Raw genomic sequence first — 24,575 nt, 5'->3', positions numbered from 1 at the left:
TAAAAGTGAGAATGTGTGTATGTATATGTGAGGGCACTTCTCAACCTATATAGTCAATGGATTTTTGATTTACAGACTTCGAATTTAGTATATAGGATATTCAGACATGTAGAAAACTTTTAAATCGGTTCTCATCTGAATAAAAAACGGGCTGCTAAGGCCTTAAAATTTAAAAATTTGTACGTGGGGGTCGTTGGATTTTTATCTGCTTGTCAACTGTTTCACGAATGCGCATGCAAGAATGGTTCACCTGAGAGACTCCCTATATCAAGCAGGTTTGAAAACACTTTCAAATACGTGTCAAGCTGACCTAATAGTTATCGTACTTGACTAATTGTCTTCAGGTTTTGGTTTCGATTTCAGCTCGAGTTTTTTTTTTACTTACTAGAAGTTAACTGTTTAGAGAAAAAAACCCATAATATTCGCATGCAGATGTCTCAGTTTGTTCTTTATTTTACTTAATTTTGAAAAGGAATTTGGTGTTTTACTTCATTATTTTTTTTTAAAGAATTCAGCGTTACTTTTAATACCTGCTGTATTTCTGTTTATAAAAATGAGAATTTTGCAATAATTAAAATATAACATAATGCATATTTTACAACCGGGCAACGCCGGGCGGCCTGCTGGTATATATATATATATATAGAGAGAGAGAGAGAGAGAGAGAGAGAGAGAGAGAGGGAGAGGGAGAGAGGGAGGGAGAGAGAGAGAGAGGGAGAAAGAGAGAGGGAGAAAGAGAGAGGGAGAGAGAGAGAGAGAGAGAGAGAGAGAGAGAGAGAGAGAGAGAGAGAGAGAGAAAATTTCACAAAAAAAATTAAGTAAACAAAATATAAAATGAGAACGTGGAATTGTCTACTTTGTCAATTGTTCCATAACCATTTGGACAATCTTAAATATATCATTCAAAAATATTCCCAAACAGCTACTCTTCAGACAGCAAACTATACACTATATATATATATATATATATATATATATATATATATATATATATATATATATATATATATATATATATATAGTAATTTATAAAATATATATGGCGATTAAGCTACACTGAATATTCGGCGTTTCATCCACTATAGGATTCATCAGGCTTATGCGCGAATTCTGTGGTTGTTTCTCGTTTTTATATATGTTGAGGATTTTAGTTAGCCAACCAACTTTCTAGTATCCACCGCGCCCTTATCAGCCAATGGGCATGCATTTTTTCGAACAAAGGATCTGTTTTAGAACTAGGTTAGTGGTTTAAGGCAGACGATTTTCCTCCTTTCTTTTTTATATATATAAAAATATACATATGTGTACACACATACATGCACACATGCATACATATATATATACATATGTGTGATCGTTTATGTATATTCATGTTTATTTAATTTATTTGTTTGTTTTCTATTATTTTTGTTAGTTTTAAAGCTATTTTGTATCGCTATCCTAGAGTAAGTTTTATTTTGTGAACACAGTTGTTTGCTATTTCTCGTCTACAGTTTAATAGATTTTGGGGTTCTTTAAAGTACAGGATAGCAAATTTTTCATTAAGGCATAATTTACATGGGTCGTCTAAATGTCTACATGTGGTAGCTTGTCTTATTATTTTCCATTCGATTACCGGCGAATGTCCGCTTTCTTTGAGTTCCCAGTATTTATTCGCTAGTGTTGTTTTTATACGGTGTTTACTAACTAGCTCTACCTACGTATTGAGCACTTTTGAAGTAAATACTTAAAATTTACGCATAAATATATACTTTCATATATTAATTTTATGTGAGTAAATGAAGTATATATATATATATATATATATATATATATATATATTAATACATTTATAATCTCTATTTTAAGAGAACAAGCAGTTGTGCTTACTCCCGCCCCACTCTTATATTTTCTTTTTGTATACATTTTTCAAAAGCTTTCGACTTTAGTAATCGCCCTCTTCGTATTTCTACTTTTTAAATGACATTTCAACCAATTACCTATTCTAATAATAATTTAATTTTCTGTATGTTTTTTTTTATTTAAATAATAATTTTTCTTCCTTAATTTATTTAATTGATTTAGTTCTCAAATACTAATCTAATCTAAATAATTGATGAACTGCTAAAACAATTGTACACAAGGGTTTACAAATAAAAGCCCAACATATTGAAAATAAATACTTGTGTGCCTATTCCTATTAACGTGGTATCTTTAAATAATATTTATAACTAGAGTATCACACTATATAGCTACCTAAAAGAGAACCTTATGTTATTACGTAATGTGTATATATTATTCTAAGAAGTTAAATTACATATAAACTAATAAGATATATATATATGTATATATATATATATATATATATATATATATATATATATATATAACTACTTAATTTACACACATAAAATTAATATACGAAAGTATAGATTTATGTGTAAACTTTATTTCAAATGTGCTCAATACGTAGGTAGAGCTTGTTAGTAATTTATAAAATATATATGGCGATTAAGCTACACTGAATATTCCGCGTTTCATCCCCTCTAGGACTCTTCAGGCTTATGCATAAGCCTGAGGAGTCCTAGAGTGGATGAAACGCGGAATATTCAGTGTAGCTTAATCGCCATATATATTTTATAAATTACTATATATATATATATATATATATATATATATATATATATATATATATACTAGTGTTTGTAGGTATTCAATTATTATTATAGTAAATAATTATGTTAGCCCCCTTTAAGAAATTCGTTTCTTATCGTTGAGCACTTTGGAGTTGAAATAAAGTCGGTTACTTTAACTCGCATGTGCAGATCATAATATTATAGTCATGAGATCACTATGACAGATGTTAAAACATTTAAAAATAAATGTTGAATTTCAACGATATGTCTCGCGGTTGACGGTGGCCGAGTGGATTTGGTCCTTGCCAATGTAGTTAAAGATGGCTTCGTTTCCGGATTCAAATCTTCCGACCGGCGGTAATCATGACACCCTACACTAATGATTCCCAAAAGGATGAAACACTAGTGTCTGTAGGTATTTAATAATCATAATAGGAAATAATTGAATATATATATATATATATATATATATATATATATATATATATATATATATATATATATATATATAAAGATTTTATGGTACAAAATTTTATTAGTGTTTTTCAAATAATAAATGGATTCATATCAGCTCGGGGGTAATTAATATATAGAAAAGAGTAGCGCAACTAAAAAGAAGAAGTGGGTTTATAAACCGTTATGAAATAGTAAATAATCTATTAATATTTCATAACGTTTTATAAACTCTTTTCTTTTTCATTACCCTACTCTTTTCTATGTAATAATTACAACTCCATTTATTATTTTTAAAACAATATCTGTGTGTGTGTGTGTGTGTGTGTGTGTGGTCACGAATAGGCTCCTATATGGTTGACTATTTTAAAAAACTGATTACATATATTGATAGAAGATGTATCGAGACACAGGAATGGGTATGTTTGATCTGACAGAACGTTGGTTCATTAAAATTCTGGGGTCTGCGTTCGCGCCTGGTCCACAAAGTATGGAAATAAAAAATTAAAAAAAAAAACGTTTACAAGTGTTTTTGATATAGATGTACATCAGAATACTTTGATAAATATGTTTTAACTTAAATAGTGATGGTATAATAAACTTGTGGGATCTGCGTTCGCGCCTGGGCTCCATAGAATGGAAATAGGCAGAAACTTTAATAAAGAACTTTTCATATCTATCTGCGTAAGTATACTTTGATAATTATGTTTCAGTTTGAAGAACTATGGTATAATAAAATTATGTGGTGTTCGTTCGCGCTTGACCTCCATAGAATGGGAATATATCACAAAGTTTAACAAGGTTTTTTAATATAGATCCACAGAATATTGTGATAAGTGTTTCTGTGTGAACAGGTATGGTATAATAAATTATGGGGTTTATCTATTTTTACTTTCATCATATTTTGCTTTGGTTTTGATACCCCCAAATTCGAAGCTATCTCTTTACAACCCTTCCTTTTCATAACCTATCATACTTTAATAAATCAGAGTCCATTTTCTCAAGGCTGTTTTTAAACCCAGTCAACGACGGGTAATTTTGCTAGTATATATATATACATATATATATATATATATATATATATATATATATATATATATACACTAACAGGCACCCCGGTATTGCCCGTAAAATACGCTTAAATATGATATTTTGATTAATACATGTTTCGTATTTATTTATATATTATATTGGAACCAATGTATAGTTATAATTAAAAAAAAAAAATGACTCGTGCGCCACCACTAAGAATCGAAACCAAAACGTTTAGCATACGACTTACTTTTTCCTTTGACGTTAATGCCAAAGCTATGGAGACATGTTTGCTGCGAGCCTAAAAATTAAGACATGAATCAATAGCAATTACGTTACGCATGCATATTCGTAATGTTGTGTTTCGACCTTCACCAGGCAAATTCGTTTTTTGTAATTTTCACCGATTTTTGCACCGATTTTCTCCGGCTAAAACCGAAATATAAAGTTTCACATGGGTTCGAATACCCGATATATTAAGTTTCATGTCTGTAGGCCAAAAACGACATCATTTTTTGCACCAACTTAATATATATCTCTGTAGAAATATGATTTTTTTCAATTATATTTCGCTTTTTATACTAATCCTTAATTTATGAGGCTCAGAGAGATATAACCAACCGATATATATATATATATATATATATATATATATATATATATATAAAGTAGTAGCATTCGTGTGTGTGTCTGTGTGTATAACTTCCAATGACCAAAGAAATATAAAGGCCATATGTGTGTACGCCTCTCCTGGTCAAGAAATATTAAGCCCATAATAGGATACTTCTGTCAACGGAGGCATTATATTTTATACGTAATTTCAATATATAGCATTCTTCAAACCACATCTACGTTGATTGAGTTACGGTCATTAGCATATCATATTAAATTAAATCTATTTAAATAATTAGCTCGGTAATATTACCTATTCGACATAATAGGTTTGTTTCAAATGTACTAATTAAATAATTTTTAATTATTTAGTTTATTTAAATTTCAATGTATATTTGATTTAACTTATTTTATCTGAAATCTGAAACCATTATATTTTCAAACCAGAAAACCAAAAGGGGAATTAGCTGTGATAGTTTAATTGAAAAAATTGTTTTAAACGGAGCACGTTATTAAATATTTTCTGTAATAGATTTGTTTTCGTTAATATTATTCAATATTATTCTAAGCTGAATTATTATTTTTATTTTCAATTCGGAGGAAATTGTTTGTCGCTTATTCTTAATTTTTAAGTAACCTTTTTTATTTGTTAGAGAAAAATAATTAAAACTAATGTACTCGTTTACTTTCATCCCCACGAGGGCAAAGTAAGTCAGACACAGGGCCAATTTTCCATGTTAGCAAAATCCATCATTATCTGCTCCTTTTTTTGTTCATAAAATTTAATCGGTGTTGCCCAGGTTTATTCTAATAATTATACCATAGCCAGTGCGTTTACTTGTCTGCGAAACAGATTTTCTTTATAATTTATTTAATATCTTAAATTAAAAATGGTCAATTTTACGACGTGACCTAGCATAATTTAACCCCTAAAAAAATTAAAACCTGCTTTTTTGTGACCTAATACGTTTACGCAGTCGTTATAAATAATATGAAAGAAGAAATTTTGAAAAAAAACCCCAAAACATTTTAGCTTGGGGGATCACTTTTCTAAATAAATTTAACGTAAAATGAGCACCCACTTTTTGGCCACAAAGCGTTCAACCAGACATGTCATCTCTAGCATTTTTTCAAGTTTAGCGATCGAGGGGGGTAAAAAATTGACGAATACAATTTTTTTGTTTTTTGTGGTGGAGGGGGTGTGAATTACATTTGAAACATAAAATAACGATAAATATAATGAATTTTTATGAGACCATTCTGTACTTTCACCTAACAATTTTTTAAACAGAACGACCCCCAAAATATGATAAATTCAATTTTGTTTTTTTTGGGGGGGAGGGTCGGTGGATTACATTAGAAATATAAAATGATGACAAATTTCATTTAATTGTTTTTGGATTTAATTTTTGCTTTATCTTTTTTGCGATCGCACAGGCATTCACTGCTATTTTTATTGAAACCAAAGTTGTAATGATTTATTTTTAATTATCGTTTTTGGGGGGGAGGGTCTTTCCAGTGCTCAATATCCAGAGAATAATTTCTTTTCTTTGTAGCCCTTCTGCCGAAATATCTGGCGAAGAGGGTATCACATACTTCTTCCTTTTTTGGGAGATCACATTTACATGTTTTTATCCGTTCTTTCATTTTTGTTGTGAGAGTATCCACGTTACCCATGATGAAAATGATTAGTATACAGGTGTGTTTCAAATGGAACTTCATGTCAAACCCAAGCAATGCTGGATACCCATGCTAGTATATATATACATATATATATATATATATATATATATATATATATATATATATATTGTGATAGGCTGCGGATGCTGTTTGGAATACATTATGTCTGCAAAGTTTTTCTGTCCACTTTACATTAAAAGATGATTAATCATTTAATGAAGTTGTTTTTTTTCCATGGAGAGAAACAAACAAAACAAGTTTATCATCATTTGGCAATAGTCTAAAAGTTGAGTCGAGTAACGTATGCACTTTGACCCTCGAGAGATTTTGACTTCAGATATTGTAAATAAACTACCAGAGACACCTATAAATAATGTCTGTCATGACTGGGTTGATTGTTGATTTTCCATTATTTTGAATTTGTGAAAGCTCCCTTTTAATTGAAATAAAGGTCATTTTTAGAAAGCTGTTTTTACTGATTGGAAACCATTTATCTAGGCTCGAGGGCCACTCACAGCTAAAAAGTTAAAGAGATCGTCAGTTCGACCTGATAACCACCGCAAGAGGATTGGGAACAATTGGTGAAGATTACTTCGGAGGAATTAATTTAATAGGATGGCAGTTCAACATGTATTTTTTACATTAGAATTCTAGGTGATTATGTTGTAGGTAGTTGAGAAGCAGACTTGTGGTATTGTGTTCAACATATAGGTGAAAAAAGAGACAGAGAGGGTATTTTGCTGTGATTCTAACTAGACGAGTTTGTTGCGGTACGCATTGCGCGTTCGATGGCATTAATTAATGAAAATAGATACCAAGTTTATATATACATATATATATATATATATATATATATATATATATATATATATATATACAGCCGTAGACTTTACTTAAAGCAAAAACAATATTTATACATTTTTACAGACAATAGTTTTTGTGTATGCGTACGTGCGAGTTGTTATCTTTTCCGATTAGGTGTGAATTAAAATTGAATATTTTGTTCAAAGTTGTTACCAAGGTAATTCATGATTGTGGAGTTTGTTGGTTCATAATTTGCAATGTTATGGCTTTCCTCGATCAGGCTTAAAAGTACGCAAAAGATAGTTTTTTACAGAATCGGTTTGCGTCTGTAAAACACACTTGGAACACGTGGCGCACACGTCCTGTCGCGTGCCACTCCAGAAAAGTAAAGGAAAGAAAAGAAAGAAAGAAAGAAAGAGAGAGAAAGAAAGAAAGAGAGAGAGAGAGAGAGAGAGAGAGAGAGAGAGAGAAAATTGATATCGCCACATATCGGCTGAAACATGCAACAGGGGAGATAATAGTATATGTCTCGAAACTGAAAGTGTTTTGCGTTGTCCGTGAATTCGCTCCGTGCGAAACTCGGACTAATGTGTCTACACAAGTTTTTGCTATAAATGTTTTACAGGGGGTATCAGGGATTGGAGATCAGTCGAGCACTTACCATAAACATAACGGTAGAACAGAGAGAGGCTAACAACATTTCTTTTTGAAAGAGGTCGTATGCACGAGAAGAGATCATCCATCAATAACTTGCATAGTCCGATTAACACCTGTCCAGATAAAATAGCAATACTTTATTTTAGAACGTATGTGGCTCTTAGTCAGGTGGATGATTGCTTTAGAGGGGACTTTCTGGAGGATCCAACTATTTGCCATCAATCTTTGCGACATATTTGGAGTAAGTTTTCTATTTCAAGTTAAGAATTAATGTAAGCTTATCAAAGAATGGAGCTTCCTCGAAGAAAGAGTAATTTATGTCAACTCATATTTTGTAAGGCTATGACAATTTGATCAAGAAAATACGCTAGCAATAAAATAATCTAATCAATTCTGTTATTGATGAAAAAATGTATTCACTTTTAGTGAAGAATATGTTAATTTTATTTGCATAGAAAATGGGGCATACACACCTCCCTTATTTAATATTTTTCCTGTAGCCATTTGCCAATCAGTAAAAAAGTTCACATAAACAGAAAACATTATATGTCCATAATTTTTGTAAAGTACTATTTTTTTTTCAGGAGAGAAATAAAATAAACGTGTACAACAAGAAGAGATACTAATCTTGAAAATTAGGGACACCAACGCCTACTATCTTTCACAACACATTATGTTGGCATATAAACGTAATATAATTGAAAATTCTTGAAAATTCCTTCTAATATTGTCATTATTCTTTTATATGCTAACTCATGCACACGGTGTTTCCTACGAACCGCATTAATATAGCATCCAAACACAACCCCTTTAACGCTACGCTCAATGTTACAAGCAAACTACAAAACCCTTCTCATTATACTTTTTAATTCAACAAATTTTACTGTTTGTAACCCCTCTTCTGAATAACGTCAAAACATGGGATCATAAAATATTACTGAAACTAATTTTATTGCAAGATGTTTTGCTTCGCATTTGCAAAAAGTTAAAATAGATTTGCTGTATTCAATCGAAACGAACGCTATGTCTACCGTGTTGATTAATTAATTAGTTAAGTATTAACCTTTGATGATTACATAAAAACATACCTTTTTTGTTGCAAATGAAATTCACACGGGATGTCACGTCAAAAAGATAAATTAATTAATATCTAGGCATTTTTTGTTTTACATACATAGACACGGAGAAAGCCGTTTGTATTATATTGCATGATAATACGAAGAAAGTGAAATACACGTAAAACAATAGTTTATATAAAAAGAAAGGGAAGGTAACTCTAAGTTACTTAAAAGCTTATATCATTGAAAAATGACACGTCGTCATACACCCATACACGGACAATGGGAAGCAATTCTTTACACGGTTAAAGAGAGAGAACGGTTGCAGTTTTCCTAGCATCAAAACTCGACTAAGTTTGACAATTTCTAAACGATTATAACTTGAAATATAATGACAATAGTAACAGAAAAACTAAGGATGTGGCGAAAAGAGGAGGACAATCAGCAATTATAATAAATGAGCGAAGTACGTCGCGATTTTTATTTCAGATAACGACAAAGCTCGGTCCTCAAAAGAAAACAATAAACATGCACTACACTAACGCTGGCGAGAAGGAAAGCTATTGTTTTGAGTAGATTAAACAATTAAATGATATTTTTAAGTAAACGAATTAGATAGAGTACAATACAATCCTCAGGTTATGCAGAATTAAGCATGCTCAGCATTCACCCTAAACGAGTTGAATCGACTTCCACAGAAGGATGAACTTTCATTTGAATATCAATTTTAGAAGCGACCCCAATCGCATGTATATCACCGCCATGGAAGATGACGACGTTAAGTTTTTCAGTTCTTTCAGGAAAGCGTTGACGTCCTTCTACATATAACGACTTTTATTCCCAAATGGTCATCCATCTAATACTGACAAGGCTTAACGTTACTTAACTTCGGTGATCATTGTGATTATGCCCTATAAAAATTAAGCGTGACAGACTAATGAACATGATATTCCAAATTTAAGAGTGACAGACCAACAAAAATAATGTTTCAAACTTAAGAGTTACAAATCGGCAAAACTGCTATTATAAATTTAACCGTGACAGACCGACAAAAATGCTATTTCAAACTTAAGTGACAGACAGGCGAAAATATTATTACAAACAAGCATGACAGCACAACAATAAATGCTATTTAAAATTTAAAGGAGTCAGACCGACACAATTTTTGTCTTTCTATCACTCTTAAATTTGAAACAGATTCAACTCATAGGTGCAAACCAACGAAATGCTATTTCAAATTTACAGTAATGAATTTTCCAGGCCTTTTATAAATACGTGGACGTATCTAAAGTAAGATACGTCCATCGAATCTGCGAGCTTGTAGGTAAAAATTCTAATTCACACTGAAATGTGACACACAGACCTACGGACAAAACATCTCATAGAGATACGAGGACATATCTAAAAATAAAAGCAAAACAAAAAGATTATGTAAAAATCTTAAAAAAAATCCACAAATTTGATCATTAATCAAATTGATTATCTCCAGTTGGATTATCTCCAAAATTGGTCGCGCTAAAAAGGTACCGAAACAACCAAAAGTGTTTGGCAGTTTAGAAAATTTATTTAATCATCTGACCGGATTCTGTTTGTTTTGTTAGCTCCAAATTTATTCTTGCTCTTTAATTTCTACGGTTATTCTTCTTTGTCTGTTAGCAATATACCCCCCCCATACGCCTCCTGGTTAGTTTCTATAATATTCGTCAAGATCTTTTCTAAAAGAGCATCGCCACTGAAGGAAAACTGTTTCGTAAAAATAAAATCAGTCGGTAATAACGCAGTACGTACACACGATTACAATCTAATTTGTGAATCCATTTCAGACATTCATCGAGTTAGGTTACGATTAGAGCAAGTTAGACACCCCCAATTCTCTGTACACACTGGGCGACTTCGGCATTTTGAGTGTACTTTAAATATAAACGCGTGCTAAAAATGAACAATCAAAGTAACGGCTTCTTGCTATTATTTTGTTTTATTAAATTTTGACATTTGCACAAATATTATATTCGTTAAAAATATAAATGTATTATTTAAAATATTTATGTATTTATTTGTCTGTCGTGTAAACACGATATAATTACGAATTTACATTATTTTTGTAGGCTAAAATATAAAATACTTTATTACCAGTTTATTTTAGTTTTTTTTTCTTTTAACTGGTACAACATGTATGATGATAATATTAACTTATATTGCAGTTACATCATGTTATACATAGACGAGGAGTTAATTCTATAGTACACTTTTGAGGAACCTAAAGTAAGTTCTAACGCATAGATTACGTTTGAGTTAAGGTTACGGTTCGGCTTAGCCTGTACAACATGCAGAACAAACGTCATTATGGGATTCATCACAGAATGCTTGAGGCAGAAATATGATGCAAACGATGTTTTTTTTATACAAAAAATATGAAAATATTTCATTTTCTGAAGTAAATAATAAAACTTTTATTATCACAAACAGCATTTTTCTGCTTTTGGAGAAGCGGAGTTACTTTGGGCCGAATATTTTATAGAAAACATTCGTTCTTAAAACCTTGTGTTGTTTATATTGCATCGCTCATTAAAGTAGGAATATCCTTACTTCTAAATGTCTTTAAATAATATATATATATATATATATATATATATATATACATACATATATATATATATATATATATATATATATATATATATATATTATATATATTATTATATATATAGTTATCGTAATACACAAAAATAATTCCTGATCTACATCATTGACCTCCCTAAACACATACTTAAATCATTCGTTGACATCTATGCTGATGACACGACCATCTACGGCAACACATCAAAGGCTGTAAATGACAAAGTTCTCTCTGATTCTCTCTCCTCTGATCTCGAGCGCGTGGTTCAGTGAGGGAAGATGTGGCTGGTTACCTTTAATGCATCCAAAACCAAACTGCTATCCTTACATCATCAACGCTCTGATCCCCATCTGTTGTGATGGATTGCTCTCGTCTGGGTGAGGCCCCGTGTTTTGACAAGCTTCTGGGTTTGACCTTTACTCCTGATCTGAAATGGAACACGTACATCAAGTCTGTTGCCAAGGTCGCTGGAAAGATGGTGGGATCTTTCTACCGCTCCAGAAGATATCTCACTACTGATGCAATTCTCTATCTATATAAAAGCCAAGTACGTCCAAGGATGGAATACTGTTGCCATATCTGGGCAGGAGCTGCTAAAAACAGCCTATCCTGCCTTGACAGAGTACAAAATAGACTTCGTGGCTTAGTGGAGGATGCCCTTTTCTCTACTCTGCAATCACTCTCTCACAGAAGAGACGTTGCGAGCCTATCCTTGTTTTATCGTTATTTCCATGGCAGGTGCTCGTCTGAACTCCAATCTCTGGTCCCCCCTCGCCAATCTTTCACGAAAAACACCCGTCTAGCTGAATCCACTGTGAAAAATTTCCCCCACTCTTTATCTGTGCCTAGATCAAAACGCAGATTCCATAAACAAAGCTTCTTTCTTAGAACTGCACGCATGTGGAACTCTGTTCCGTCTGCCTGCTTCCCACCGGACTACAACTTGGGTGTGTTCAAGTCCAATGTTAACAAATTCCTAATGAACCGCCCCCTTAAGTAAACACTTCATCAAATCTCCACACTAACGTAATGTACTTGCAATAACCCTTATCCCTCAGTGGCTTCCGGGCCTTGATAAGTGGTGATCACTGTGTAAAAAAATTTTTTTTTATCAATTTCGTGTTGCACAACTTTAGATGATTGAAATAATGTTACGGGTTTTAAATGGGTCATGTCTGTGAAATAACCAGGAAGGCTTGCCTATAATTCTCCATAGTGAGTCTAATGTCAGAAGCAGTGTCCACTGCAGCTGAACAGGATGGCCATTCAACTGTACTGCAAGATATGTTCAGATTGATTTTGCGTTTGGGAGGAAGGTTGCCACCAGATTGTTTGTGTTTGTTTTGTCATGATGCTTGTGTTTGCTATGCGTGGTTTGTCTATTCTGTGTTGGTCTTTGTCCTTGCGGAGTTCACAATCCTTCTTTATGACGCAGTCGATTTCAGTCGAAACAGCAGTGTGTCTTAAATGTACAGTTATGTCCAAAATGTAAGCCACCACAATTCCAGCAAGCGGATAAGGGGTTGACAGGTGTTGATCTCCGTGATGTGCGACAGTGTTGTTTATTTACAGTTTTAATCGTGAAATCTGTTGATTGTTGCATCATAGTTGAATCATGCCTTAGATTTACGAGGTGCTGGCATTCTACGACAACTTATTGTATTGTTAAGTCTGGGTTCTGCTCTATTTTTTAACAAAATCTGTCTAAGAATATCTGTGTTTCTCGCCGATCTCAAACTACGCACAAAAATGAAACACTTGAATTGAGCGTCTATGATGGAAACTATTTTTAACTGTACACATTCTCTGTTTACAATATCTGCATAATTTGAGGAATCAGTGGACTCACATTATTTATGTTAAGACAGTTGAAACGCATATTAAATAACGAAATTTTCTCACCGAATATCTGTGTCAGCGTCTGTACTATCATGTCGAAGATGTGGTTCCATGGATGTTTCGGAAGTATATAGTTTGTGTACTGATAGTGTTACGTAGCAAAAATCTGACTTTCCAGTCGTCAGTTTGTTCCTCGAATTCCACCCGAAAAAAGATCCTCAAAGCGCTCAAACCACGTACAGAGCGTCAATTTAGCTATTTAGTCGTAATGGAATTCCGTGATAGACTTTGCGGTTTATTCGTCCCTGTCGTAAGCTTTGTTTCCGAGAGCGATGATGAAGGCGATGAAAATAATTCCATCAAGCGTAATTGTTGTAGCATTAATTGTAGAATAGTGCACGCCATTTTTTTTTAAGAAAATGCTCAATTAAACGCACTTCAGCTTCTTTTTTTCAGTGGAAAATGTCCGTAAGACTTTTTTTGTTGTTTTTTCAATGAAAAAAAAAATAAATAAAATAGATAAATAAATAATCCTCGTCGCCTGTTGCTACGGGGTTTAAATGGGCGTTGTCTGTGAAATAACCACGTAAAAAAGACACAAGAGCTCAGTGTAACGTTTAACAAATTTGTTTAACAAGTTACGATTGAGGTTATGAACATTTTAATCACTGGGTATGCGATGATAAAGTATTTCAATTTGGAGTTGTGTGTGTGTGTGCGTCTGAAAGTGTCATGGCCGACTTCCGACTACAAAATCTAAGGGTGATCACTTCTTTTTCCGTCCAAGAAAAATAGTTAATTTGTGAGGTTCATCCTAACAAATAACGAACACCTTAATAAATAAACTAGAAAAATGACCCGTTAGATCACCCGTTGAGATCAGGCTAGATTGTTTGAATTACAAGGAAGGTGATTTTGCAAATCCAGGTGAATATGAAATATTTCAAATCTAAATTTAGTATATTTATGTTCGCTATACTCCTTCTATGGCTAGTCTCCCAGAAGGATTAAAAATAAGACCTTTCAAAGAGCGTACGAAATTGAAATATAATACATTTATTATTCTGATATTTATGTATCCGCCTTTGGAATGCTATAAACAATTTGTTACAATCTCCCAGAGGCCATAAAGGTGTTTTGTTCTCTAACATTAATTGAACCATACGTCACCTTTTAACGGAATAGATATTCTACTTAATAGATTCAACAATCTATAATTCTAAAAATTTATCAGTTAAAAAGTAAATAAGGAATGAAGTGTTTATTTCTTCTATGAATATTCTCCGGAACGAATCAGTCAGGATGCCCGAGCGGTCTAAGGCGCTGCGTTCAGGTCGCAGTCGGGTCTTCCCGGCGTGGGTTCGAATCCCACTCCTGACAGAAAGAATTTTTTGCTTTTAAAAGAACAGTCAATTATCCATTTGTTGTTACGCTAGCTGTGATAATCAATATTTGTTTCCCAAGAATTTTTTAATATTTTTTATTCACATAAAATATGTGTCAACTAGCATCATGCATATATATGTACGTGTGTGTGGGCGTGCGTGCGTGTGTGTGTGTGTGTGTGTGTGTGTGTGTGTGCCTATAAGCACCGGTCGCATGGGTGGTGGGATTGTTTATAACTAAATGTTTATAATATGAAGTTTCCCTGGATCTGTGGATATATATGTTGTTGGGTGGGTGTTTGTAAATATACGGGTGCATCTGTGCATCTATACGGGTTCATGGAGGCTTTTAAGATGTGTATATGTGTTTATGTATATATTTGTACATGGACGTATACTGGTTGGTGAATGGATGCGGATGTGCTTTTCTGTGTGTTTATGAATATAGGTGCTTGCGGGTATACGCATATACATATGCATGTGTGTATATATGTGTGCGTGTGCGCGCGATCGGTTCCATAACGCGATCCAGTGCATCTCTTTGTCTGTCATCCACCACCACTGCGGAATCAATCACCCAAAGGTTTGACAGATGTACGGAAGTGTAGCTGTCAGTCAAGACGCCGTGTTGGCCTCCAGGCGGACGCCACTGGAAACTGAATTTCAGGCTAACAGTGTAGGGATCTATGGGAAGCTCAATCCAGACAGAAAAACCCAGAAACGCTCTGTTAAGGCAGTTTGAGAAAGTTGATAACACTCATTCTGGTTAGTCACTGCGACCAATGAGCCGCCGACTCGTCTTGGGCAATCCTTGCCAGTCTGGCGTGCCCCATTGGAGGAGAGGGGTGAAATGGCAACTAACAAAACCCACTTCATCCTTAAACTATCTTGTCAGCAAATTCCTTACGAACCATGAAACGAAAACAGAAAAAGAACTCATACTGGCAAGGCGTCGCCCAGGATAATAAGGACTCAATACACCAAACTTCAAGTTTGTATCGTGGAACATATGAACGATGCTTGACAGGTCTGATTCGGCAAGACCAGAAAGAAGTGCGATTATATCGCGCAAATTAGAAAAATATGATATCGATATTGCTGCCCTGAGTTAAGTAAGGTTCAAAGAGAGCGGTTCCGTTAGAGAGTCCGGCTACACCATTTACTGGAGTGGCAAGGCCTCTAGTGGGAAAAGCGAGTCCGGTGTCGGACTAGCCATCAAAAACGAGCTAGTGACGAAACTGATAGAAGTGCCCCATACGATAAATGGCAGGCTGATGACACTCAGGCTATCTGTATCAGAAGACCATTGGTGTACCCTGATAGCTATATATGCTGCGACTATGACAAACTCCCAGGAAACTATTCATATATTGTACCATCAGTTAGACAGTACACTTGCATCCGTATCAAAACCGGATAAGATCATACTCATGGGAGACTTTAACGCCAGGGCAGGACAGGATTATATCACCTGCCTCAGAGCACTAGGGAAGTATGGATGCGGGAAAGTCAACTCAAATGGGGAGCTCCTCCTTTCACTTTGCACTGAGCATCAGCTTTGCATCACCAACACCTTCTTTAAACACAAGCCTGTTCACAAGAACTCCTGGATGCACTCTAGAAGTAAACATTGGCACCTCATTGACTTCGTCATCACTCGTCAACAGGAACCTCCCAGATATCCTGGACACGAGAGCAATGAGCAACACTGACCATATTATGATCCGGACACAAGCGAGATTCAAACTGAGACACAAAATAAAGATAAAGAACCCCCCCCTAAAAAGCTGGATGTAAACGGCTTGAAACGTCAAAACGTAAGAGAAGAGCTGGTGAATGCTCTCAATGAGAGACTTGCTGAACCAACCGATGTAAACTCAGTTTGGCTGTCCTTCAAAGAAACTGTTTATGAAACATCCAAAGAGTGCCTCGGGCTGGTCGGGAAATGCCAAGAGGACTGGTTCGATGAGAACTGTGAAGAAATCAAGCAACTCATCAACCGGAGAAATGCTGCAAGAAGTTCAATGTAGTTCAGGAACACTAGATCCATCAAAGCAAAGTACGCTAAGGCAAATAGCAAGCCCCAGAGCAGATGTAGGGAACTTAAGAACAGTTGGTGGATTGCTAAGGCTACTGAACTACAGATTCTGGCTGACACCAATGATATGAAAGGTTTCTATGGGAGTATGAAAGCAGTCTGGGGCCCAAATGTGAGCCATCCCGACCAACTACTTGCAAGCGACAATTCCACTATACACATTTCAAATATATACGCATTTCAGAGAGAATTTTATCAAGGAGGCCATTTATGAATATTAGAAATAATAAAGGCCCAAGGATCGACCCCTGAGGTACACCCGCATTAATACCATATTGTTTAGATGTACGACCGTCGAGGACAACTGGATCTTCTCATAAAGGCCTAGTCTGATTCTACTTTTGATTCTCTAGTAAAGGGGAGGATGTTCTGAATATTGAATCAAATTCTCTGCATATATTTGTCTGAGTCCTTAAAGTAAAGTCGGAAATAATCAGACATATTAAAGAGATGGAGGAGTATTGGTTAGTTTAACTTAGCGCCAAGGTATTCGGGATTTTTACTTGGAGAAATTATTCAAAATCATCTAAATTACTTCTAAACCCGCGGATATTCATGAATGCAAGTCTCAAGGGAGGATGCATATTGGTTTTGTTTGAGTTTACGCCTGGTTTGATCGTAAATTATTAAACTGCTATTTTATTTTATTTAAAAGTTTCAGTTTAAGGGTGAGAGGTGTTGGACAATATTCTTGTGCAGAATACTAAACATGCAACACAAGTAGACCATCAGCTGACTCTTCATCTACAGGATTGTGGCCTTGATAATTGACCTTTTTTATCGGGTTTTGCTGTCCTTATTCATTACGAGCGTTGTAAAAACTAGAAACTGTGATTAAGAAACTAATAGTATTCCGTTCCACATTCTAACTATAGTTGGAAAGAGGCAACACACCAATTATGACCCCTGCCTTATTTTGAATTTGTTCATTTTATACTTGTGTCTACTTTTTTGTCGAAATTTATTTTCTTATTTCTTTTTTAATGTTATCTATTTCTGCTTTTGTTATTTGCATGGTGATTAACAAATAAAATTAAACATATCAGTATGAAGCGTCAAACATATTTTCATTCAAGACTGAGGAATAGTTTCAGAACATAAACAACGAACTTGTGAATAAATAAATAATTTAATAATTTTGATCATGACAGAACCGAGAAGCAAATTCCGCCCATTCCCACCCACTTACACCAAGGATGATACAATAACTACCATACTTTAAATTAAGTTAAATACCAAAACTTACTAAGTTAATGGTCACCATGTAGAGTCCGGATAGATAGGTTTGTTTAAATCCGCTCGTGTCCTATCTTAGAATAGCTAGTAGCAACTCATAGTGATTAATAAAATGGATATCGGCACAGACTACACAGTCGGTTGAGTTGTTTAAATCGTAAATCTATTGCATCAATGTATGCACTAATTATGTCATGAAAAATATAAACCTGTAAATATTTATCAACTATAAATAAAATAGCAACTCGATTACTTGTATATAATAAACTGCGAGGTTTAACGCTCAAAGCTGGCCATATTTAGAATACTATTGCGAAGTACTTAATACTCCTACTGGCCAGAGCTGATGGAACGAAAGCCTACTACTCTCGTTGATTAAATAAAGGGTTCAAAGTTCCGTGCAGATTCTTGAGTTCGACAGAAAGATTCATGAGTTCTCCAAGTTACATTTAAAGAAAGTCGGAGGTTACATCATCCGGAACATTGAGAAAATAAAACTCAAGATGAGGATAGTAGTCTAAATAAGCCAAATATTACAAGTCCTTACAATAGAAATCGTCTGTAATCTGTTGGTTATCGTATTTGTCGGTCTTACTATTACCTAGTTTAATTGTAGTCGCAACATTTATCTATTTACTTAAAATATCCACAGTGTGTTACAAACATTATATTTCATTTTGATCCTGCACTAAAAATCCAGTAGTTCTCAGAACGCCAGATTCATTACATAATCTTACCTTGGTAATTGGGTAGCTTTAGGTCGCAGTCGATTCCTGCGTACAGGTTTCTGGCGATCAAGCTATATGCGACCATCATCATGAGTAATGGCAGAAGGAAGAGGACAATGTCCAGTAGAATCTGGTAAACTTTCTCCAAGTTCTTGTTGGGCCAAATCTCGATGCAGAGTTTGTTGCCGTTCCTCATAGTCTTCAGTTGTTGAAAGACGGCGACAGGAACGATGAAGAGAAGTGCCGAGACCCAGACGCCGACAATGATTTTATAAGAATGGGACAATGTCTGCCATCGGCGCGAACGGAGCGGGTGGCAAATGGCGAAGTAGCGCTCCAGTGAGAGAGCCAGCAGGGTCAGGGAATTCACAGCCACCAGGGCTGCTGAAAAACACAAGAGAAAATACATTCAAGGTAAGAATGGAAGCATAAAAGCGAAAAAAAAAAAAAATTTATAAATATGCGTGCGTTTGATCTTTGCGCCCAGCTATGAAAATGTTATTTTCAGAATTGACAAACCAGCGATGAATGCAATTACATTTAAGTGTTATCATATTCATACCATATTTTGAGCAAGAATCCAAATAATGTGTATCTTTTCAAACCCGAGAATCTTTATGTCAAATTTGGGAAGCATCACGGAATTTCGAATGGAACCCTTTATTTAATCCTCCGGTGCAGATTTCTTGAAAAAAAAAACAAAACAAAAAAAAACAAACAAAAACTCGTCGATTTCATCTTCCGAAACATTGTGAAAATAACACTTACGATGAGAACAGTAGTCCAAATAATCCCCAAAATACGAATCATCAATCCTCATCTAAAAAGTGCAGAATTAATTTGGTAAATGTTTTTTAATGTTGTTTTATCGTTTCTTAATCTTTAATAACATCAATTGTTGAAACTTTCCTTCCAAATAGTTTCTCGTTTTGTAAATAAAAAGTTTGACTATCAGTGTTTTCTTTTATGGAATTAAAAAAAAAAAGATTTTCTAACGAAATACAAGCATCGAAGCGAGAGAAGTTTTTCAGCATTAAACAACATGAACTAAAAGTGCTTCTTGACCTTCGTACCAAAATTACAGTGCAGTATCTATTCTGATGCAAACTTCACTTTTTCTGTGCTCAGTCAGTGGAGGAAAAATCCTTCTAGACTGAGACAATTTTTACTTTTGTTCCTATCCAGACTGCCCCTTTTGGGGGAGCTGGTTTTTCCCACATTTAAATCCGACTTTGTGTCGTGGGGATGCAAACGATTATGAACATGAAATAAAGAAGAGCCGATAGACGACATTGTATCGAATGAAGAATAAACCTCATATTATTTAGATTATTCGGACTTCTGTTCTCATCTTGAGTGTTATTCTAATAATGTTTCGGTCGATGTAACCTCTGACCTTCTCCAGTGTATATTGGCGAACTCGAGAAGTTACACGGAATTGCTGACAGAACCTTCCATTTAATCCACGGGATTAGCATGCTTTCGTTTCATCAGCCACAACCGGTTAGAAATCCAAATTCTGCAAATAGCGTAACGGAGAGAGTCATTGGTGAATTAGAGGTTAAACATTCAGTCCCCAGTGCAGGATACACTCAAAATAAAATTTGGAATTCCTCAGGACTTCAATTCGGTCATGGTTGACGGAACAGGAGTATGCTATTTCCGTGGATATAATAAAGAGTTTCGTTCGAAATTCTGTGTAGATTCCCGTATTCGATAGAAAATCCCATGTTCAACAAGATAGATCTGAAGAAGAACGTTGTGAAAATAACCCTCAAGATAAGCAACAACCAGGTCGCATGAACGGCAACCGAGAATACAAACAGCTTGCCCGGCGATCCGCCTCCAACTCCACCTTAGAGCCAACAAACTTCCTCCCAAATATCCTTATGCAGACGGAACCCACACTTGATAATATGAAAATCACTCTTTTCTTTCTCATATCTGCGATTTCATAAAAACTTATACACCTCCAAATCGTGTGGGTCTGATCTCATTGCTGCTATACTAATTAAGAAATGCTCAACTGAGCTAGCCCCCGTACTTTCCAAGCTCTACAATAAATGCGTTGCGGAATCTTGTTTCCCTAATAGCTGGAAGATGGCCCCTGTGATACCAGTGTACAAGAAATTTGGTGGAAGGACTAACTCTCTTAGTTATCGTCCTATCAGTCACATTTCCCTCTTCGCTAAAACCTTTGAGACCTTAATAAATCAATCCAACACCTCACAAAAGCAAATCAGTGTGAATTTAGTTTAAATGTAAAAGCAAAACAGTATGAATTTAGTTTAAATGTAACGTAAAACAACACCTTGTTAATCCTCCCTAGACATGGTCCCAAGTAATAGTCCCTTACGTTCAATTGGCGATGTGCCTTGTTGGGAGTGAAAGTGAGTAAAAAAAAAAAAAAAAAAAGAACAGCCGCCCGAATAAACAAAATAATAAGAAGTATCAATCCCCATAAAAAATTTCAGAAACAGCATTAAAAACATCAAGCAAAGAAGAAATATGGATACGTTGTATTTAGTAAAGAATGAAACTTGTCCAAACATTTTGGCCGATATACTTAAGGATTTCTACTTCTACTAACATAAATCATTTTATCTCCTTTCCTTTTGTTCTTCCACAAAACAATTCCTAACCGATTCGCTATAATCGGAACGTTTTCATTCTCCCGTGTCGGCAACAGTCACGGCAGAAGAAATTTTGTTTGCCATTATAAAAGCTAATTACATAATATCCTGGTGCCAACGCTACGCAGCCAAAACAACGCCAATTCCCCAAGTGTTATTCACGCGAACAAATATACAGTTAATAAAAGCTATGAAATCAGATACGGAAGAACACATAATGTAGACAATTAATGACCATTTCTTCACGACGAGCCTGAATCAATAGAAAGCAATTCGAAAGAGAGCATAATGTGAAGTATGATTAAAATCGATGCTATCTAACACACACACACACACACACACACACACACACACACACACACACACACACACACATATATATATATATATATAACACACACACATATATTTTGATCTTCTTTGGTCAAATTAATATTCGTCTGAATGAGAGCTGCGCAATCATTACCCGCACTCCCCATGATCCAACATCGTTCAAGTATAAATTTTTATATCAATTTACATAGCAATCTGAAACTGCTAGAAATAGAGCAGGTATTTTGTTCCATATTTTTATGCTTTTATAGTTATAATCGTAGAGAATTTTTAAAAGGTTAAAATCCAGCAGTATATTACTCATTTTTTAAAAACCCAAACAAGGCATATTGATGCTTGGGAGTAATGGGCTACTATTTGGGAACTTATCAAATAGGGGATTATGTGGGGGCGGGGTTGAGTAGCGAGATGTCTGTTCACATTAGATTTAAACTTCTGCGTCTTAGTACATTAAGGAAAGCAGAAAACAAGAAGGGAATTCTAAAGTGTAGCAGTTCGAGGGAAAAATCTATTAGAGTAAAAGATCTTCCGCCACCTAAAGACCTGAGGAGTGAAGGGGTGAGATTTTACTTCTTGTCAAACTAATCGGGAGTATGTATGTCAAGAAGGTACAGGTGCTATGAGTTCATCAAAGCACATTAATTTAATGTATTTGTAAAACAGGCATAGGGATGCATCATTGTGGCGTGTACGCGAACGCAAAAACTAAAGCTTACAAGGAAACCTCCTAATCCACTGGCCAACTACGCTGATTGCGAAATAGCGTTCGATTTTTTTTTAAACGAATTAAAAAATAATGATTGGTGCATGCGCAGTCGTTTAGAAGTCGTCCATGAAGTTCGGTTAGGACACATCTGCTAACTCCATCGTTACCCCCACAACAATTTCAAAAATAAAAGAACGGATAAAAACATGAAAATGTAATCGCACAGAAATAAAAGAAGTACGTGAAAACCTCCCCACCAGATATTTCGGCAGAAGGGATACGAAGATAAGAAGATATTCTCTGGATATTGAGCACTACTTGATGTCTATTTACCAGTTTAAGCAAACTTCTTTAATACTGCCCCAGCCTAGAAAGATTTCTCGTTACGATCTGTTGCATTGAAAGCAAACTGAAAATAATTCAGTTTTAAAAATAACAAAGTATCGAAATAACTAGTAATAACGAGTATTGTTGTCACATTTGGGCTGGTGCATCTGCTACTAGTCTCTCGCTCCTAGACAAGGTTAAAAAAAGAGTCGCCAATCTGATAGGCCCTGAACTGGCATCTAAGCTTCAGTCTCTGTCCCATCGACGAAACGTTGCATCCCTCTGCTTGTTCTACAAGTATTTTAATGGTGAATGCTCTGAGGAACTGCAGACACTTGTGCCCCCACGACGTAGACACCCGCGAAAAACGCGACAGGCAGCTAAATCCCACCCCACACAGTAGAGATCCCTAGATGTAAAAGATCTTTCTACTCCAGTAGTTTCTTCCCCAGAACCGCTAGACTCTGGAATTCCATTCCAGGTTCCTGCTTCCCTAACTGGACTGACATTCAGAAGTTCAAGTGCAACGTGAACCGACATATTGCTGCCCAAATCCCTACATAGTGCCCCAGTAGTTGCTGCCCCTGATAGTAGCCCCCTACACCAAAGTGGCAATGTGCCTTGTTTGGGGTGAAAATGTAAAAAAAAAAAAAAAAAAACTGTTATAAAAATGATTAGTTATGGCAATGAATAAAAAAGAGCAGTTACGATGTCAAAAAACTACGTTACGTTACCCTCGAAATAAGAAAAATGTTTTGTTTTAATTAAAAAAAAATGCCAAATAAAAATCTTTTAACCCTATTTAAATGTTAAAACTGTAAAAAATGTAAATGCTAGAAAGATTATTTGTTTTTTTTTTATTTATCATCATTGGATTAGAATTTTAAACTTCAGTTTACTTTAACCTCTGATAAAAAATCGAAATAAGGAAATTGTTTTATAAAATTGTGTACGTCAAAATGAAAGCTTACGAGGCAACCTCCTAATCCACTGGACCACAACGCTAATTGCGAAATAGCGTTGGAAATTCTTTTATTTAAACAAATTTGAATAATAATGCTTGACGCCCATGCACAGTTTTCAAAGTCGTTTGTAAAGAGACAATTTCACTTACCCTCCATTCGTTTAGAACGTTATTTCTATACAAAATAATTGAACATTTTTTTCTAATTCTCACATATACGGCCGAGAGATGGCTTTTTCAGATGGTACCGGTCTAAATCCGATCCGATGCGGCCGACAAAAGTTTTAGCGAGACATACAAATATACATACATTCACATACAAATCGACGTTTGAGATTTATATTATAGATATCCCGATAGGATGTATTCCTCCTGTCTCCACAAGAAGCTGACCTTTAAGGGTTATTACCACCAGAAAAATGAAGTGAAAAAAAAAAAAAAAAATAACCAATATTATTCTTTAAAAAGATGTATGACAAAAAGTCTCAGAATAAAACTGATTCCAATCATTTAATAAAATTTCTCATAATATTTTTTTGGTTTTATATATATATATATATATATATATATATATATATATATATATATATATATATATATATATATTAGGAGGTATATTTAGTAAAAAAAAACAGGGAAAAGTGCTCAATACTTTAGTAGAGCTAAATATGTATTTAATATTTCACCCTCGTTTTGTTTTTGCTTAAATCATTACATAGTGTTTCTATCGAAAGGGCAGTAATATTATCCTGCCGATTTCTTCGGATAATTCAAGCCAAAATAAAAGTTAAAAAA

General features: G+C 34.7%; 1 protein-coding gene and 1 non-coding gene across 2 annotated transcripts in view; one reads left to right on the top strand and one right to left on the bottom strand.

The window, feature by feature from the left end:
- The window catches only part of LOC145256375 (cholecystokinin receptor-like), a 512,917-nt gene that overhangs the window by 107,452 nt on the left and 380,890 nt on the right, over window positions 1-24,575 (bottom strand). Inside the window, exon 2 of the mRNA XM_080115201.1 lies at window positions 18,827-19,201. Coding sequence (XP_079971327.1) covers window positions 18,827-19,201 — 375 coding nt within the window. The remainder of the gene's footprint in view (window positions 1-18,826; window positions 19,202-24,575) is intronic.
- Window positions 14,667-14,750, top strand: Trnal-cag (transfer RNA leucine (anticodon CAG)). Its single transcript has one exon. It is a non-coding gene; the product is annotated as a tRNA-Leu (tRNA).

Source organism: Euprymna scolopes, chromosome 32 (assembly GCF_053919585.1).
Source record: "Euprymna scolopes isolate OS-2025 chromosome 32, ASM5391958v1, whole genome shotgun sequence".
NCBI classification, from domain to species: domain Eukaryota; kingdom Metazoa; phylum Mollusca; class Cephalopoda; order Sepiida; family Sepiolidae; genus Euprymna; species Euprymna scolopes.
This window is presented reverse-complemented; position numbering and strand designations above follow the sequence as displayed.